General features: G+C 37.0%; 1 protein-coding gene across 2 annotated transcripts in view; it reads left to right on the top strand.

Moving 5' to 3' along the window:
• The window catches only part of LOC124788293 (breast cancer type 1 susceptibility protein homolog), a 288,179-nt gene that overhangs the window by 198,850 nt on the left and 67,871 nt on the right, over positions 1-21,458 (top strand). For both annotated transcript variants that reach the window (XM_047255527.1, XM_047255525.1), the window contains 3 exons: positions 7,215-7,357; positions 13,505-14,005; positions 18,571-18,838. In XM_047255527.1, the coding sequence (XP_047111483.1) occupies positions 7,215-7,357; positions 13,505-14,005; positions 18,571-18,838 (912 nt within the window). The remainder of the gene's footprint in view (positions 1-7,214; positions 7,358-13,504; positions 14,006-18,570; positions 18,839-21,458) is intronic.

Below are 21,458 nucleotides of genomic sequence, written 5' to 3'. Positions count from 1 at the left end.
TTTCACATGCTTCAAAATTGTGATAATCATCTTCAAGAAATGTTTTCAGTTAATCTTCATGGCTGACAATGATGAAATGGGGTGAGTAGCATTGCATTGGATACTCTTCCTCTTCTAACCTTTATATGTTGTTGAAAAAGGCATCAAAATATTTGATTGTTTGCTGGTGTCACATGTTTATCATGGGAATATGGCAGTCGGCCTCATAAATGATATACCTGGGGTGTTGAAGGACTCCTCAAAAAGACCCCTATACCAGACACAAGCAGGAGAAGAATGTGGAACAGATTTACAAGTGGTTCACTGCCAAAAGCTTAACCCTTAGTTGTATTAAAACTTACGTTCTTACTTAAGGGTACTAGAAGTAGAGATCAGCGAGCACACACTGGACGAGGCTCATCATGTGTAGAAGCTCTTGGGCATCTTACGAATAATAAACTGAAGTGACATTTGGTTTGGGATAAGTTGATAAAAAAGCTCAGTTTGGCCTGATTTGCACTCAAGAGATCTTTCTCATTGTAGTGATCTGCAGACAGTATTACTAGCTTACTTTATACTGTTCCATAGCTTAATCTTCTGAGGCGATGTAGGTAGGATTGAAAAAGTATTTATTTTACAGAAGTGTGCAACAAGAATGTTGTGTAATGTTGAGAACCAAACATTTTGCAGCAGCCTCTTCAGGGACCCAGAAATTCTTACACATACATTGGAATTTACTAATATGATGTGTGAATGGATAGTAACCTCAGACTTTTCACTGGTAATGCAGGTATCTGTAATGAAGCTGCTCAGATATTCAGGGGTGCAAAGATTCTGTTCCAAAATATAGAATTGTGCACTTCACAAAATGAAAAAAGTGTAGTATCCTGTGACTGTATTACCGATAAGTCACAGTTGGAATCTGTCAAGTCATACAAATACCTGGGTGTAATAATCTGTAGGGATATGAAATGGAATGATCACATAGTCTCTCTCTCTCATGGGTAAAGTGTGCGGCAGCTGCAGTTCATTGGTAGAATATTAGGAAAATACAATCAGTCTACAAAGAAGTTTTCGAACAAAAGAGATGTGCGATCCGTCCTATAATATTACTCAAATGTGTGGGATCTATACCAAACAGGGCTAACAGGGGATATTGAACAGATACAAAGAAGGGAAGCATGAATAGTAACAGGCTCTATTTGACCCAAGGGAGAGTCTCATGAAGGTGCTAAATGACCTGAACTGGTGGACACTTGAAGTTAGACGCAATCTACCCCATGAAAACCTACTTTGAATGTTTGTAGAAACAACTTTTAAGTTATAAATCTAGGAATATACTATGACCCCCTCTGTAGTGGTGGCCAGTTATTTTGTGCTAACATGCTACAGTCAACTGTAAGTATTGCGTTAACATTACGCCATTTCTCTTCGAAGGCAAATAAAATGGACAGAAACATGTTCTGTAGTGCTCTCCCCATCATAAATCTGTGTTGAGTGTGGAAATGCTGGTCAGTTCCACTACATTCAACTCAGAGAAGGGGCACAGCTGTCTCTGTGTGACAGCACATGGTATGTTATCCTTTCTGGCAATGTGAGTGCTACATTACTCACAGTGCCAGGTCAGTATTTTTCTTTGAAACTGTGTGTAGTGTATTGTACAAATATACAAGTATAAAGATAAAGGATTTTTGAGTTGCCATTGTTGTATTGGTGCCATGAGTGAGTGGTCTTGTGCAAGGATGGTTCTTGTGATTACTACCCTTGTAAATCAAAAGGTTGTAGACAAGATGGTGGTAAAAAAAGCAAGTATATGAGGAAATTTAGTATGAAAGTGTTTTCTGCAGATGATCTGGTATAAAGAGGTCCTTTTCTAGCAGATCTTTGAAGAGAAAGTGAGATTTGAAGAGTTTGAAGATCTACTTCAAATGTAAATCTAACAACAGAGGAGCATGGGACGAGGCTCACTGATTTGGCTTACGTAACACTGAAAATTTTTAAATACTTGCTAAGTATTTTGATGAGCTTCTTAATTGTGCATAACCAATCCATAATCTTGAATACTCAAATGCTCGTGATAAACTAGAAGATGATTTACTCCCAACTACTAAAAAAATTGGAGTTATTAAAACTCTATAAAGCTTATGATGAAGACTCTATTAGAACAGAACTTTCATAATGATCTATTCCAAAAATAAAAAAAAGAGCTAAAATTAAGCTTTGAGACAACCTAGAAAACAAAACTCCCAGGGGAGTGGATGGTGGCTTTGATACATCTACTACATAATAAAGGCAATTACAAGGTGTTAACAACTACAGATTAATTTATTTGCAACAAGTTGCATATTACATATTTTCTATTATTACACTAAACAGAGTAGAAATAATGCTGGAGAGTCATTTAGGTTAATATTAAGATGGTTTTAGAGAGGGCAGAACATGTTCTGAACAAATATTTAAGCTGAAGTCAGTCATTTGCCACATATTACTCAATTCAAAAGATGTTTGTTCGTTTCCAAACAGCCACTGATTCCATTGACAGAAGCTATAGATATAATAAAACTATGTGAGGAGAAACAGGTTAAAGCCCTTTCAAGTTTCTAGAATATTTCGCCTTAGTGAGCCATAGAAAAAGATAAAACACACTCGAGAAAATTTTTGTGTGTAGTATGAGAGATTTATGAATTGCAGCTCATGTAATTGTACAACAGCCCAGTGATCAAGAGTATTGACTGACAATTTGTTGGCTTGGATTTGAATCCATCTGCCTCCACATTTTTTTATTTTTATTTTTTAATTGCAATGTTAAACAGTTCAATTTATATACTTAATTTCACTTTAGTTAAGACTATGTCCCTCAAAGTCAAAAGGCTATAAGCCACCACATTATAGTACATAGGTAAAATTTTGTACAAGCCACCACTGCCTCTACGTGTCACTCCCTCAGGAATTGCGGACATGAGATTAGTGGCATGTGTGAATATGGCTTCACCTACTGACCATGGTGCTCAAAAATAAGGAACATCCTATCCACAATCTTCACCTCATCCAAACTGGTATTCTGTCACCAACCAACTTGCAAAATATCTTGGTCCATCCTTTCCCACACTGACTCCAAATCTCTTGCCACATGGGTCACACCCCTACGGAAAAGCCAGATGCAGCACTGGTCCTATGTACCCATCCAGCACATTGTATTCCAGCCCTGTCACAAGGATAGCCTTCCATATAAGAAGCAGGGTCAACTGTGATAGCTGTCGAATCATATGATGGGGTACTCACAGAAAACCGGAATAATATTGCCGTGGGCGGAGTGTGTGTAGTATGCATTTCTACTTGTTTTCATCTGCAGTGATTGTTTTTTCTAATGCTGTTTTGTTCTTCCTTTATTTCTTATGATGGGAAGTTTAAGTGAACAACACACTGCTGTGAAATTTTGTTTTGTACTCAGTAAAAATGCCAATGGAACTGTTTTGATGTTGAAAACAACTTACCGAGATGACACTATGAGGAAACTCAAATTTATGAGTGGTTTGCTCGATTTAAAAATGGCGACATATTGATTGATGACAAACCTCATTTTGGCCGTCAATCAACTGCCAGATTAAATGAAAATATTGAAAAAATTCGAGAGCTTGTGCTCACAGACAGTCGACAGGCAATTGATCGACTGTCAGAGATTAGTGAGTTATCTTGGAGCTCGGTTCAGCGAATTTTAACACGAGATTTGAGCAGACTGGAGACTGGTCCTTCCACCAAGACAAAGCACCTGCACACGTGCCATCTCTGTTAGACAGTTTTTGGCCAAAAGTGGCATTATTCCGCTGCCCCACAAACCTTACTCACTTGATTTGGTTCCGTGCGACTTTTTCTTATGAAAAGGGGCATGAAAGGACAGCAATGTGACATTGTTGAAGAAGTCAAGAAACAATGAGGGAGGAACTGGAAGCCATTCCTAAAGATGAGTACAAAAAATGTTTTTAGCAGTGGAAGTGGCAGTGGTACAAATGTAAATAATTACTTTTTTTTTAACGCCACCATTGCTATAACTTCTGTACAGCTTTTTATGTGGACATGACCGCCAAGCAGCTGGCCAGTGCTAAACTGTGACCAAGAGTAGAGTTGACCACCCAGTGGTGTAACATGCTCAGCTTCAGTGGCTGTTTCATAACCTTGCCTCCTGAATCTCGCCCTGTCCCTTCCCCCCCCCCCCCCCCCCCCCCCCCCTTCTAACTTCTTTGACCTAAGTACTTGGGAATCATCCATAAAACCCGTTCTTTGATTGTGTAACCCTCTTGGCTTTAATCTTTGGTAGCTTTCCACTAGCCCCTGTCCTGAGACTGACTTTAAGACGTGTCCATATGCTTCCCCACATCATTCTATACTCGTATCCCCCCTAACTGCTGTCTCCTTCGTCTACTCAGTCCTCCCACCTCACCCACTCCTCCAAGTCATTGTGGAAACACACACACACACACACACACACACACACACACACACACACACACACACTTCTGTGTGAGAGGAATCTCACCAGTGCACATCACTATTTGATGGGCCTGCTGTCTGTCTGTTCCCATCATCCTTCCCTCCAACCATCTCTCCTACTCCCTGCTTTCTCCATTGCCCACTCCACATAATACTGAATACAACCCCTCAACCCCAGTCAACCTCCGGGACTAGTCAATGTAGTTATTTTGTACAACTGTGCAGATTTGGTGTTCTGTAAGTAATGAAGAAGGCAATGTATAAATATGCAAGGTCAGCTGCAACTCAGAGTACTAGATTCAGTCAATCAGGCAGTTGGACTGACCACAGAGGCTTATATAACTGGTTTCATTTCCAACCAGTGCAGGTATGAAAGAGCTGCAATGATAAACATCCAACAACTGTCATGTTAAAGCATGCTATGCTTATAAGATCTTATTGCTTAAAATCATCTGCTTGCTGTATAACGTCTTGTCCACTCTTGGAATTGCTTTTTATACAGTTTCTCTATACAGTTTCTCGTGGGCCACTAAGGTCTGTGACAAAGTTGAGCCTAGCAGAGTTATGCTTGGCACAAATTAACATTTTTGGCCAGGGTTAAACAGATTGCTCTGCAGTGTAGTTCTGAAACTTTGTTTTGTAGTATTTTAAACAAGTAGTTTTAATCCAAATTTATTTACCCAATGGCTTCAACATATGACAGCCCAGCTGGTCAGTTGTTCTTTTGCATGCAATTGGTGCTACAAATAAATTTCAGTTCTGTATATCCCTGTGTAACCCTGATAGCACTGAAAAAATTCTCGATACTTCACATGGTGTGTGGCATAGTTGTCCTGATTCTCAATTTTCCCTGCTGCATAGGAACCCAAGAAAAGTTACTCAAAGCTTTTATACTCCCTTGAAAGCATGGGAAAACAGTTTCCTTATGCTTTCTTGTTTCTTGGAAAAAAGGTTCTTCTTGCTATTGCATATAATCCTTTCAAATTATGTTTGTGAGTCTTGGATGAAATAATATTTCTTAATTTGATGGTCATAGGTTCCTACATTTGGTACTTGAAACAATTTCATGAAAAAAGATTTTAAATAACTGGAGAGAGTTGATATAATTTTAGTATTAGTATGGACTGAACAGTTCAGTAGCCCTTAGCAAATGGGAAAACATTGTCAAATACATATGTAGCAGTTCTTGTTAATAAAGCCATCAAAATTGCTTAATATCAGATGCATTGAAATTAGTATCGGGGTTTTAAGGCTTTGTAGCATTTATTACATTCAACTTACAATTACAGAGGATATTTCATATGGAAAAGCAAGTCAACCAGTTTTGTTTCTATAGTTGTTACAAGCTCTAAAGCTTACCGATTACAGTTTACATGGCCAACTTTACTAACAAAACATTACTACAAGACAATAAATATTTTCTGGATCATGTCATCTTAAATCATGAATCGACATTTCACCTATGTGAAAATATGAACACGCATAATGTGCACATCTGGGAGGCAGCAAATCTGCATGAGATGCTGCAATTGCAACAGGACTCCCCTAAATTGAATATGTGTTTGTACTGTACCCCGGCTGAAAAGTTTATCGGTCTTTCTTTTACTATGAAGCAACTGTAACCTGTGTTTCTTATCTTGATGCATTAGACTTATGGCTCTTTCCACAATTTGAGAAGCTGAACCACAGAACTTTATTTGGCAGCAAGATGATGTAGCTCGGTAAGTGATTAGTTAAATGACGTATTCGACTGCTGAATTGGCTGCAAGTGGCTTGTTTCACATGGCCACCACATTCATCCGATCTGTTGCCATCCAGTTTTTATCTTTGTGGGTTCATAAAGGTTCATGTATGTGACTCTACTACCACCTTATCTACCCAACTTAAGAAACAGTATTGAAGCAGCTGTTGCAACAATTACTCCAGACACACTGGTCAAGACCCTGGAAGAACTTGCCTATCAACTCAGTGTGCGCTGTGTGACGACTGGTGCTCACGTTGAACACTTGTAAGAAAAACTGTTGAGTTGCTCTTTCATCTTATGTTTTATTTTTAATAAAGTATTGTACATTATCAGGCTACAAAAGATGAAACATTATAAAGAAAATAAAAAATCTCACTCAGCAAACTTAATTACAGATCTGATGCTTTTAGTAGCCAAAACAGTGTTACAAATAAACTAATCCATTAAGTGATCTAGATTGCTGTATCCACAAAATGTGTACATACTTGAATAATATCCCTCTGGAGAACAAGTATTCGTTACACTAGGAACATTTATTTTTCCAGTAGCCTGTTGTTGAAGGTATTGTATCAGCAACTTAATTTTAGTGTATGGTATGAGTAGTATTAACTGATAATATTGCCTAGATCTATGGCCAAGGCAGTGTAGTCTCATTTGATCTCAGTTTGAAAATAATTTTGAGATGACGACTGTTTCCACAATTACATAAAGACAAAATGGAAAATGTCAGAGCATAATGCAGTTACAATGCGCTTCCCTGAAAACATTCTTCATGGGCGACAATTGTGCTTCCACTCCAGCCTAATTTTAGTTTAGTTTACAATGAAGTATTTTTTTACGTGGTGTTTTTATGGTATACTGTCTACACCCTGTGATCATAGGATGTACCATTTAATACCTAAATGGAATTTTAAGACTAGATTGTTTTATAAAAATAATAGTGTGAGGTCATTTAATGTGTGAATAAGTGCAAGTAATATATTGCAGTGTCTTACTTTCACAGTATAAATTTGATGCCAAAAATTGTGGGCCACCATCATATCGGGAGACTCCACCACCACCATCATTGAGTGTCGCAGTGTTGGAAAGTGATGATGACGACGACGATGTAGTAGAAGCTACTCCAAGAGATGTCTCTGCCCACAGGTATTACATTGAAATTGCTGAGTTACAGTTATCCTGGTATTTTAGAAGTTACTACTGAATTTAAACTGTTATGTGTGTACATATCTATACTAGAAATTAAGTGGAAAATGGTACCAATCAAACTGGGATTGGGAACTGTAAGACTAATAAAACACTTCATTACTGATAATTAAACAATTCCAAACTTTTAATGATATTTGATCAAATAATTTTCAGTAGTTGATAACTCCACATTATGGAAACAGTTATTAGCTTCACTGAAGAAATAAAAAATAAATAAATCAGCACACTAATAAAACTTCTTGAACACAAACTTCTATCTGATAATGAGACAATAGGATGATACAAGCATGCTAGACATACATAAAGAAAATAAAGATCTAATAATGGGTAGTCCTTTCATCTTCTCAGTACATGTTCCATAGAAATTTTCTGTTATCTGCAAACTCTCCCAAGCAATTCCATTTAAGATGGTTGTTGCATCAGGAAGCAGCATGACAGTTGTTTGCAAAATGGGGAAGACACTTTATGACTATATTTTGTAAGAGACAGATCTGGAGACCAGTGAATGGGACTCCAGCTGTGTCAAGGGTGTACCATGAATACCTCATTTTGGATAAATGACCGGTACCAGTGGCAGCTGTTGTGAGCATCTCACTATGGAGTACAGAAGCCATCACCCTACATGTGTACTTTAGCGTAATGCACATCACAGGGCTCAGAGATTAGCACATGTGTAGTAACTACGCTGTTTGATACTTGAAACATAAAAAAAACTGTGCCTTAGCTGAGGAGTTGTGATAGAGCTTGGATGAACTTCATTGTGAAATGCTTTTAATAGTATCCACAATAAAACACTGTCTTGAAATCTGGCAGAAAATCCATGTAAAGTATACTAGCAGAAACACACAATCTATACCTTCACTGTGTAGTGGCTATGTTAATGTTACTGATGACAGCACTGCTAATGCAGAGTACTAAGCATGGTTTTCTGAAATTCTTCCATTAAAGATGATGTAGCAAATATTCCAGAATTCAAATTAAGAACATCTGTCAACGCGAGGAACTTAGAAGTAAATAACCGTGGTATAATGAAGCGACTTGCATTACTTAATAAACGCAAGTTTATATAGCAGTTAGATTCTTTTCAGAGTATACTGATGTAATAGCTACATTTGTAACACTCGTGTACTGCTCACTCAATGAAAGTTCCATACCTAAGGACTGAAAAGTTGCACAGGTGATACCAGTACACAAGAAGGGAAATAGAAGTAATCTGTTGAATTATAGACCCATGTCACAGACATCAATTTGCAGTAAGATTTTGGAATGTATATTGTTTTTGAACATAATAAAATACTAGATCTGTTACACATAGTCAGTTCAGATTCATAAAATATTGTTCTTGTGAAACAATACTGGCCCTTTTTTCCACAGAAAGTAATGAATGCTATTTGTGCCAGATCTCAAGTTCATTCCATATGTGCAGATTTCCAGAAGACTTTCAACACCCCTCCTCACGAGTGGCTTTTGATAAAATTGTGTGGCTATGGAGTATCGTTTGAGTCATGTGACTGGAAACTGATTTCCTGTTGGAAAGAAAATAGTTTGCAGTAATTGATGAGAAGACATTGAATGAAACAGAAGCTATATCTGGCTTTCGTCAAGAAAATGCGATATTTCCTCTGCTATTTCTAATCTATATAAACGATTTAGTGAGACAATATGATCAGTGATTTACTCTCTAAGAAAGTCATCGGTAGATCAAAACAAATTACATAATGATTTAGACAAGATGTGTGTATTTGTATGGTGCAGAAAATGGCAATTGACCATGAGCAAGAAAAAGTATAAGGGCCTCCACAGAAGTACTAAAAAGAACCCATTAAATTTTGGTTCCTTAGTAAATAACACAAATTTAAAGGTTGTCAATTCAGATAATTCCCTAGAGAGTACAGTTACAAACAAGTTAAATGAGAAGCGTCACATAATAAAGGTCCATCTTTTGATATGCAGCTCCTTGTATTGGTTGTGTTTGCAGTTAAAATGTTTTGATGTGAAGTCCACCAGTTATGCAAAACACCGTTTTTCTCAGTACCCAAACATGTTTCAGCACCACTGCGCCATCATCAGTGGGTTTTCATTTTTTTTATTTATTCTGCAATGTGAACATTTTGTTAAATGATTATAAAATTACGTGCATTTTTACTTCAAACAACAGATCATTTCTTTTTGTAAATACCTTTACATTTGGTGTGCATGAACTTTCTGGATCACTGTTGTGTTAATTACTACAGGTAGCTTGTCATCTGCAACCAAATGATGATGATGAGAATGTTTTTTTGCTGGGAGTTAACCTATCCTCTAGAATGTAATTTAGTTTTTCGCAATGTTTTCACGCCTATTTTCGTATTTACTTACGTTTCCGTGTGGCAAGTGCTTCCATTCTCCACATCATGCTGAGATGTTGTGATGCATCCGTAACTATAACAAGTATTTATTTGTGGAAAATACACATCGTCTGGTTGCAGATGACAAGCTACTTGTAGTAATTAACACAAAAGTGATCCAGAAAGTTCATGTACACCAAATGTAAAGGTATTTACAAAAAGAAATGATCTGTTGTTTGAAGCAAAAATGCACATAATTTTATAATCATTTAACAAAATGTTCACATTGCAGAATAAATAAATAAAAAAAAAAAAACGAAAACCCAGAGCACTTATAAGATGCAAGAAATCTTCTGAAAGAGGCTGCCGACACTATACTTGTCCATCATTCCATCATTTGCTAGAATATTGCTGTGCAATATGAGATCCTTACCATATGGGATTGATAGAGGACACCGAAAAAGTTCAAAGAAGAGCAGCATGTTTTGTATTATCACTAAATTGGAGAGAAAGTGTAATGGAATATTATACAAGAGCTAGAGTGGTAATCATTAAAACAAATGTGCTTTTCATTGCAGCTAGATCTTTTTACAAAATATCAATCACCACCTCCCTTTGAAATGTGAAAATATTTTCTTGACCCCAAACTACATAGGGAGAAACAGCCATCGTAATAAAATAAGAGAAATCAGAGCTCGTATGGAAAAAATTAGGTGTTCATTTTTCCCGTCATGCTATTCAAGAGCAAATTGGTCAAGAAATAGTCTGAAAGTGGTTCTGTGAACCCTCTGCCAAGCACTTGGGTGTGAATTACAGAGTAGTGACACAGATCTACATGTGGCTTGGTACATATTGAAGGCATGTTGTGCTAGATGTAGCTTGGCACATATTGAAGGCAAGTTGTGAGTATACCGAAACGCGCGAGTCAATACATCTTTCTTACCAATAGGGCACATTGAGGAATGTGATGGAGGTATTCTCTTGTGAGAAATGTTTTATGTGACATGAAATAGGGCCCTGTTGAGCATTAATTGGCTGCCATTGGATGAGATGTGACCACCTTGGACCCAGCTCCAGCCAGAGGCCACGAGTCATGGGTGACAGTTAACCAATCATCAGTCAGGATTACTCCCCAAAATTTTTGGTGTAATGACAAATCTATGCTGTGATGTTTTAATCCATCTTAGGAATGATAGGGGGCGTAAGTAGGTGTGTGTAATTGATTTGGTCTTGGGTGTGTAATCACAGAGTGAATATTTAATGTTGTAAGATGAAAAACTACCTTCAAGTTAAAATTGAGCAATTGCTGTAATCATAAAATAATCTTGAATTATTTTTTTAGTGTGTTTATTGAAGTTTTCTGGGCACATTGAATATTTCATCATGTTTGTGATGTGCATCCAGGATATTTTCAGTACCCATGCAACAGCATGCGCTGCTTAATATTTCCCAAAATGTTGCACATAAAAACAGGATTTTTATGGGACTTATACCTCAGGTTCTAGTGATTATAGAAAGTTACAGTCAAGTGTTTTGTATACCCTTGGGCTAGGGACCAGAAGAATCATCTTAATGTAATTGTTATTATCTTAATTAGTGTAATTATCCTTAAAATATAGGGTCAGTTTATTAATATGAAACAATTCCTCCGACTTAGGCAAATGGAGTGGAGCAAATAGTGTTCTTTTTGCATTATATTTTGTCTGTGGTACACTTTAAAGGGCTTATGGAGGGACCATTTAATTTGTTGGAAGTTCCTGAGAAAACCAGAAAAAAGCCACGCACTCAGGTGGGCTATTCGCATCAAAAGGCTGAAATTATTACAACATATTCCTAAGATCCGATCTTGAATATTTTCTTAATATGTTAATCTCTTTTCAAGATACAGAGGTTCAGAGTTACCCTGCATGCACACATAAAATATGCAAGTAATATCTGGTTTGAGGTGAAATTGTGGTTCATAAAATGATTTAGCACAGAGAAATATGCTGTAAAGTGTCTTCCTTTCACATAACAAGGGTTCTAGGAATCCCACATTGTAGTATTGAAGCACATGCAAAATTTTTGTGAGCGTAAAATCCAGTTTGAGATGTAAAATTAGTTATGCATTATTTTGATTTTGTATAAGTAAACTATCAAAATTTTACTGACCCCTAAAGTTCTTTTCATGTAAATGACGTGCCCTGCTGTCACATGGAAAAGAAGGGGACCAATGGAAATATACTCCTATTGATGCACAAAAACTGGCTTATATACTCCTATTATAAGAGACTGACTGAAAAGTGGGGTACCAGCTGCCTCATTTGCCTTTTTCAACACCTTTAAAAATTTTCTCAAAAATTTTGGCGTGTGAATATATTCAGGCTTTTTTTATGCTGAGAGAGAAGAAGACAGTGGCAGAGGGAAAGATACAGAAAAGTAATAAATACTGGAGTATAGTAAACACTGGTTGTGGTATACAAAGAGCAAAGGAGACAATGCCAGTGTGAGAGAGAGACACAGTGACAGTAGAACATAGTTGACAGTGACACAACAGTGCTAGGAAAAGACAGAAGGAGACAGTGCCAGTGACAGAGGAATAAACAGAAGGATAATGTAGAAGTGGGTGAGAGCCAATTATAATGACAAGACAGTCTGTGACAGCGACAGTGAGGAAGAGAGAGATGGTGACAATGAGAATAAACAGCAGCAGTGGAGAGAAATGAATGAGGTAGTAGCAGTAAGAGAGCAAGAGGGAGATACTGACATTGAGAGGGGACAATAATAGTAGAACAGAACAAACGAGGCTGTGGCTGCTAGACAGGAGACAGTGACAGTTGGAGAGACACAAAGAGATAATGACAATGAGTTGGGCTGAACGAGTGAGTGAGATTGTGCAAGTGGGAGTGGATGGGTAGGAGTGACTTACAGCAATCCACTAGCAGGTGTGAGCGAGTTAAATCTAGGGGAACTTCTGGGAGTGACACAAGAGTTGCATGTTAAAAAGAGTATGAAAGAGCAAGTGGGAGTGGATGGGTGTGAGTGACTTACACAGCGATGGACTTCCGAGTATGAATAAGTTACAGTTGAGGGAGAGGGGGTGACAGGTAAGTTGCATGTTAAAAAGTTCGTGAATATATTCGCATGCCAAAATTTTTGGAAAAATTTTTAATGGTGCTGAGTAAGGTAGAATGAGACCGCTACTACCCCACTTTCCATATGGAATTCTGTAAAACAGGAGCATATTATCCTTTTTGTTCTCCAATAAGAGCATTTTTATGCTGGTTAATTTATGTTCCACATGCCTGTTTACTCCAAAGTGTGTAAAGTGATTTAAAAACTTGCAAGCTACTCATTTTGAGAATGGCTGAAAGTATGTCAGCTGAAATATCGAAATGTGAACTAAAAATATTCTGGGTGCATGCCCGAAGAAGAGGGAATATTTTTTAATGTGTTGTAATGTGTGTAAAGTGATTTAAAAACTTGCAAGCTACTCATTTTGAGAATGGCTGAAAGTATGTCAGCTGAAATATCGAAATGTGAACTAAAAATATTCTGGGTGCATGCCCGAAGAAGAGGGAATATTTTTTAATGTGTTGTAATCAGTTACAACCAGCTGTATAGCAGATTATAACTAACATTATTTGTCTACATCAGATTTCCCCTAATCTGACCTTCGATTGCCTACACTGTGTGCTTAAAAGTCTTGTGTTTTGATGTTTTATAAATGTGAAATTCTCTTTTTTGTAGATAAAAGAGTCAGAACTTTATGTTGCAGCATCAACTCCAGTAAGCACACAACTGTGCACAAAACACCTCAGAAACCAACAGCATTAGTCCCAGGGCAAAAAACAATAGCTACTAGAAAATCTACTTCACCAAGTACCCCACCGTCTGGTGTAAGAAAAGCACAAAGAGATATTTCAGTAATGTCTCCAAAGCAGACAGAGTCATGTGCCAACTTTCAGAAGAAAGAATATATGAATGCAGATCATCAGAGAAGAACTGTTACATCATCTCCTAGTGCTAATAAAATTGTTGTTATGCGTAATGTGGAAGATGGTTCCTGCACTCCTCAAAAAAGGCAGTTAGTTTCTCATTCAGCTTGCACTGGGACCCCACCAAGACGAGGAACTTCACCAGAAGTTGGAACACCTCGGAAGTCAGCTCCTGGTACACCACATAGAAAACCAGTACAAAACAAAACGGGTGCTGGCACCCCTAAGGTCAGCCTGTCCCTTACTAGTGGCATCCGAGAGAATAGATCTGCACAGCAGAGGTAAAACAGTTTTTTTTTCCTTGAATTAATGTTGTTAAATTTGTTAGAAATTAATATTCCAGAGAGGTGTAACAACTGTTTTATTAATGTTTCTATGGATTATGGAGCTCACAGTACAATATCTACTATAAACATTGCAAAACTCGATCTGAACAGAAGCTATGGCAGAATAATACAAATAGAACTTGTACATGAAATGTGTAATACCTATAGATATCTTTCAATTAATACTTAAATTATTTGAATAGCTTCAGTCTCAGGACTGAAGACCACAACAACAACAATAACTCGGTGGTGGGTCTCTTTTTAAAAAAATACATAAATATCTAGTGTATTCTAAGCTAATTGTGTATTATTTTATTGACTTGTAATTCACATTTTACTGACACTTAGTTCAGTTACTGTATCATTAAAGTGTAGTCCTTTTTCCTAACTAATGATTACAAGGATAACAAGCGAAGTGACATATGAATTGATATGTGAGCCATTACAGTTTACTTACGCATCATAAACTGTGCACAATTGTACCGCTACTATGCTGGTGACTGGCATAAATAATATTATTAACTTTTATTTCTGTCTCCAGTGTCCCTTGGGTGAAAATGTTAAATGTTTGGGCAAACCTAGTGCTAGCAAAGCTTATTTTAAACTTACATTTGATCAAAATATGCATACTGACTGCAAATCTTTCTTTTGTCACGTAAATTTTCCCGACTTCAAGCGAAGACAAAATCAACTGCAGAGTCAGACTTATAATTTTAGTCTGTCTAATTGTTTATCAATTTCAACCAGATATTTTTCTTTACCTTTTTTCCTGTTAAGAAAATTACTGTCAGATAATTCCTTTATCTGTGCTAACAGTGCTAATTAATTATTTTCCACCTATTTTTATACCAAATAGTGTTTAAAAGATTATTATCACGTAGATGGACATAGTGTATGTAAATTGTATATCTGAAATCTCACGTCTGTATCTTTCTAATGTTGCTAACAGAAAATAAGAAGTTCAGAACTTTATTTTGTCATTAATCAAAGTTTTATTTGATCTATATTGTTTATCAGGATATAGTCACCTGTGAATGAGCACAAGCAAAGCTAATTCTCCAAACAACAATGACTTCGAATCGTAATAAAAATACAAACAAAACACTTAGGTGCCACCACAACTGTAGCCCCTGAAGTTAAACAATTAAATCAAAATTCTACCTCTTCTGGTGCTGGTCAATGGGACCCACTTAATGTTTACTTAATGAGTGGTCACTCGCCATGATAATTCTGCACAAAGCTCACATTAATGGTTCCTTTAAGGTACAAGTGTTTAATAATACAGGGAAAGAGCTCTTTGAATTTATGGACAGCACATGCTGTATGACCAAAACGAAGTTCCTTTTTAAAATTTCTAGTGTCAGTTGTACAAAAATCCTGCGACTGAATCAATAACTCGCTCAGTGCAGAATACCAAACCAATCTCCAATACACATAAAGGAAGCACTCAATTATCTTAGAGGATGCGAAATCCTGACACAAATACAGAACCACTCATTTACCTTAGGAGGTGCCAAACGGTACCAGTTTGTCAAGGTAGCCTTTAACTAAATATCTAATATCAAATGTAATGAAGGGAAATCCCCAATGTGCAGCCCTCAAGATTCCTTGCTTCAACATTTCTTCTTCTTCTTTATTTAGCACTGGCTGTCCTCCCATTTTTTTCGGATGTGCTTCCTGCACTTTATTTTGTAGGGTTGATTTAGGTATGCCATACAAATCACACACTTTTCTGTACGATAATTGACCACTCTGAATATCACGAACAGCTTTATCTAAAAGTTCCGAGTCATAATTACACCGTACTGTAGCACCTCTTCTGCACTTATACATTCTGGGCACTGTCCGAAATCAGCCCACACAATACACAGTTTTACAGAAACCGCCGTTATTTTATAACCTTGCATGAGAAACTTGACAAACTTGTACAGAAATTGTCTCAATGTTGTTAGCTACTGAACATGTTGACAATTACGGTTACAATAACTTACCGCTTGGCGCAACAGTAGAAAGTTTTCACTTTACAATAATGCATGGATTTTTAACACTGAGACAGTTCATCGGTTATTCACTTAGAGAAACAATTGACGCAAAATAAAAGTTGTGGAAAGCGATAAATGCAATCTTGTGCTTAAAGTAACTGGCACACAGATGTTAAAATAAGTAACTCTTTGTTTCTATGCAGTGGCAAAGAGCAAATAAGCCATACTGTCCAAATTTGCCCCGGTTTCTGCAATCCAGATTTTTGTTAGGGCTGTAAGGATGTTTGAACTGTATCACTGGCATATTTTTCCACATTTTTGCAAAAACTTGGTCTTCTCCAGATGCCTTATAATTTTTCATCTCCTTGAGGGCTGTTTCCACCTCTTGGATTATTGGAGGATTTATGAGATCAGGTGGAGTCTTGATGGGTGTGTCTGTATTAATTGCTACAAGTTCCTGGGGTTCTTCACAATTCAAAAGTATAATAAAAGCTTTTGCTGTGATTTCGGCATTTTCCTTGTCATTATGTGCCATTTTTCCATCTACCCTTTTCAACATTAACTTGGGAAGGGCAAATTTTTGTAATTGTCTTCCAAACATTTTGTAAAAGTCTCTGGAACTGATTTTATGATAATTTTCTTCTATTGAGTCGATTAGGTCTTTCTGCGATTGTTTCTTGGTTTGCTTGATAATTTGTGTGAATGTTTTCCTGATATTTTGGAGGTTGGTTGCATTTTCTTCTGTTTTGTGTGTTTGAAATTTTAACGATGCATGATGTCTTTCTTCATGAATTTTGTCACATTCTGAGATCCACCAGACATGTCGTTTACATACATGGGTTCAGTGGGGCTAAATTTTCGGCTTGTTGCCTGAGAATTTGAACCAGTTCTTCTAAATTATCTGTCAGTTTTATGTTTTGTGTGACTTCTCTATATTTATCAATTCTAATTAATTGGTGGGGATTGAAGTTCCTCTTTCGTTTATTGCATTTTGGTTTCTTTTTTAGTGGTGTGAACTTAATGTTGATTTTGACATTGTAATGACCTGAACCTGTATCTACCCCTCTTATACTTTAACATTGTAGATTTCTTTGTGGAAGAATTTGTCCATAAATACAGGATCCAGCTGACATTCTCCTTTTCTCCAATCAGGATGTTTCCAAGTTTTAAGTTTGTTTGACCTCCTTTTGAAGTATGTGGACTTTGAGTTCAGTTTGTGTTCTCTACATAGTCCAACAAGTCTTTGGCCATTCTTATTTGTTTGTTTATGTGGAGCCCATTTCCCAATGGTATCCCGGTATTTCTTTTCTCTTCCAAGTTGGGCATTGAAGTCCCCTAACAGGATCTTAACATTGGTTTATTGTTTGGCCAAGGAGATCACAAAACTCAGTTACTGCAGATAATAAAAAATTTACTGTAATTTGTAATTGAAATAGCAGTTACAATTTATCCTCCAGTGTCCCACAGTTCTGACATTGGCATAACCAGACAGCAACTTGTGTATCCTTGTGCACTAGGTTGCTGTCATCATCATGACAAAGTTCTGAAATATCACATTTGTCGGAATATTTGTGTCAGCATTCAGGAAAATCATTATCATCTTCTTCTTCTTCTTCTACTGTAACTGAAACTGACTAACAGCAGCACAGTTCAGTACAGTCCGAGGGTTTCAGCATTCCAGATAGCAATGAACATGTGCATGGCGTGTAAAATTTTTATTCTCGTAAGCAGTTCTGTATGCAGTCTACTTTATACCTATTGTATTTCTTCTTGACATCCCAAATTCTTCAAGAATTAAGGTTACTACACCTCAATAAAATAATGTTATGTGTATGCTCTGCCCTGTCTTAACTCTGCTCAGAATGTACATTTATCTACAAAAAATCACACAATAACAAAGCACTGTATTCCTCTCTTTCTTTGTCTCATTTTTGTGGTCTGAGCTACAGATTAAAAGATTTCTCTGCACACAGTTATTAAGAATCAAAAGCACTCAATTTCTTTTATATATTTAATAAGTGGATCTGCATGAACACACGTCCCCCAAGATGGCCATTGTTAGAGCAGCTTACATAAACACCGAGGCAGGGATTTCTTTAGTGTAAAGGTGAAGACAAAAATGAAATAATGAAACTTTTTTGCAAGTATTGTTTTAAAACAACTAGCCTTAAAATTTAAAGTTCAACCTGTATAAGCATCAAGTTTTTCATTGTGGTTTTGTTGAATAAAATGTTAGCAGTTTTGTGTCCAATCTGTTTAAAAATCTGATGTGCAAAAATTTCCGACATTATCATCATTAGGGGGTAACAAAGCACCATTTACATTTATTGAATTTCATCACCTCTTTTACAGTAAGTTGCTTCCTGTCAAAGACTATAATGGATATTGTTAAAAGAGTAGAAATTTTTAGAGATGTATGACAAATGTACGAAAAACATTTTATATATTCAGTCTATATGTTCAGCATACTGTATGATTATCATAAATTGCTGTTTTATTTTCCAGTACTGTTCATGATTCTACTTTATTGTGTTACAGCATACCGGTACCAAGAACTCAACTGTTTGTGGCATGTACAGGCTTTCCAAGGCCACTTGCAGCAAAAATTAAGCAATTGCTCACATCACTTGGCATAAAATATTGTGATCGTGTTGGCCCAGAAACGACACATGTTGTTGTTCGGCCAAATTCATCTGGTCTTCCAGAAAAAACTCTGAAGTATTTGCAAGCAGTTGCTGCAGGGAAGTGGGTTGTTGGCCCTGGTTGGATTGACCAGACATGTAAGAACCGCTGTCCTGCTCCAGAGGTATGCCATTCTGTAATATGAGTTTACATTTTGCATGTATCTTTCTATTTCTTTCTCATCGATATTCACAGCTTGCATCCACACAGAAAGCCACCAAATGTGTGACCAACAATTTGTAATATATATGTTTGTAAGCAAAGACAAGAAAGTCTGATGCTACATGACACAGCAACACCAGGTGGCCATTAATTATTAACTCCTGAACAGTGTATTGTCTACAGTACTGTTCGTACAGAATTATGAAAACATTATGTTTTGAAACCATACTGCCTAAATACATCACCTAACGTTCTGGGCCACTGGTGCGCAGCATTCTGTGTGCAAGTGTCTTATGTGCTGAAAACTGTATTGTCACAATCCAAAATATTCATAACTTATTTGTAGAATATAGTGTAGCTCTCAAACATGTTGTTGTTGTGGTCTTCAGTCCTGAGACTGGTTTGATGCAGCTCTCCACGCTACTCTATCCTGCGCAAGCTTCTTCATCTCCCAGTACATACTGCAGCCTACATCCCTCTGAATCTGCTTAGTGTATTCATCTCTTGGTCTCCCTCTACGATTTTTACCCTCCACACTGCCCTCCAATACTAAATTGGTGATCCCTTGATGCCTCAGAACATGTCCTACAAACCGATCCCTTCTTCTAGTCAAGTTGTGCCACAAACTCCTCTTCTCCCCAATCCTATTCAGTACCTCCTCATTAGTTATGTGATCTACCCATCCAATCTTCAGCATTCTTCTATAGCACCACATTTCGAAAGCTTCTATTCTCTTCTTGTCCAAACTAGTTACCGTCCATGTTTCACTTCCATACATGGCTACACTCCATACATATACTTTCAGAAACGACTTCCTGACACTTAAATCTATACTTGATGTTAACAAATTTCTCTTCTTCAGAAACGCTTTCCTTGCCATTGCCAGTCTACATTTTATATCCTCTCTACTTCGACCATCATCCGTTATTTTGCTCCCCAAATAGCAAAACTCCTTTACTACTTTAAGTGTCTCATTTCCTAATCTAATTCCCTCAGCATCACCCGACTTAATTCGACTACATTCCATTATCCTCGTTTTGCTTTTGTTGATGTTCATCTTATATCCTCCTTTCAAGATACTGCCCATTCCGTTCAACTGCTCTTCCAAGTCCTTTGCTGTCTCTGACAGAATTACAATGTCATCGGCGAACCTCAAAGTTTTCATTTCTTCTCCATGGATTTTAATACCTACTCCAAATTTTTATTTTGTTTCCTTTACTGCTTGCTCAATATACAGATTGAACAACATCGCGGAGAGGCTACAACCCTGTCTCACTACCTTCCCAACCATTGCTTCCCTTTCATGTCCCTCGACTCTAATAACTGCCATCTGGTTTCTGTACAAATTGTAAATAGCCTTTCGCTCCCTGTATTTTACCCCTGTCACCTTCAGAATTTGAAAGAGAGTATTCCAGTCAACATTGTCAAAAGCTTTCTCTAAGTCTACAAATGCTAGAAACGTAGGTTTGCCTTTTCTTAATCTAGCTCTCAAACATAACTACATATAATTATGTTTTATGAAGAAAGCTTTGATGTTGTTTGAGTACAGGATACTAAATTCAGCCACCTTTATCAAATAGATTTATTTGAAAAAAGAAAAATGAAAAGGGTGAGTGGTGTGGAATGTGCACCATGAAAAAACTGGTGCAGTAATGTGACACTGGACTTTTGCTGGTGCGTAACAACTTGAACCTTCTACCTTTTGACATTACTAACCTATAAACCAACTTCCCAATCCAGGGAACAATAGGTGTCATAGAACAAAACCTACTCAACTACAAAAGAATCTCAGTACAAGGCACTACAGAAATTTTGCAACTAACAAAACTTGTCTTGCACCAAAATTACTCTGAGTTTGATAATAAAAGATGGAGTTGCAATCGGATGTAGTATTGCTGGAACCATAGCTGACATATTCCGTAACAGCCTGAAAGTAAAAATTTTTGAAACAAAAAAACACAGCTAATCAAAAAATCATATAGTATTACAGATATGTAGACGACACGTTAATGCTTATAGAAGGTAACTTAACTGACATAGACGAAAGACATAAAGCCCTCAATCAATTACACCCCAAAATGAAATTCACCATAGAACACAAAACTAACATAACAATTAACTTCCTCGACCTAACTGTTAAGAACACTAACAACAGACATTGTTACCAAATTTACAGAAAGCCTATCACAACAGACTGTATTATCAATGCACACTCATGCCATACAAAAGCCCACAAACTTGCATTTTTCCACTCAGTGCTGAACAGATTAATAAACTTACCACTAGAAGACGAAGCAATCCAGAGGGAAATAAAACTCTTAGAATACATAGCCCAGCAAAACGATTATGACCCCAAAATTGTAACACAATTATACCACAATAAAACACAACCTGAAAGTCACAATATACATAAAGAAATAACACTAAGGATATACACAATGAAAAAGAAGAAAACAAAATACGTAACCACGACCTATCTAGGAAACATCTCGAACAAAATTAACGAATTATTCAACAAAACCGACATTGCATTTGCATTTCAAAACACTCACTTAGCCTCAAACACAAAATTCACAAAGGCA

Source organism: Schistocerca piceifrons, chromosome 3, assembly GCF_021461385.2.
Source record: "Schistocerca piceifrons isolate TAMUIC-IGC-003096 chromosome 3, iqSchPice1.1, whole genome shotgun sequence".
Lineage (NCBI taxonomy): Eukaryota > Metazoa > Arthropoda > Insecta > Orthoptera > Acrididae > Schistocerca > Schistocerca piceifrons.
Note: the sequence above shows the minus strand (reverse complement) of the source record. Positions and strands in the feature narration are given on the sequence as shown.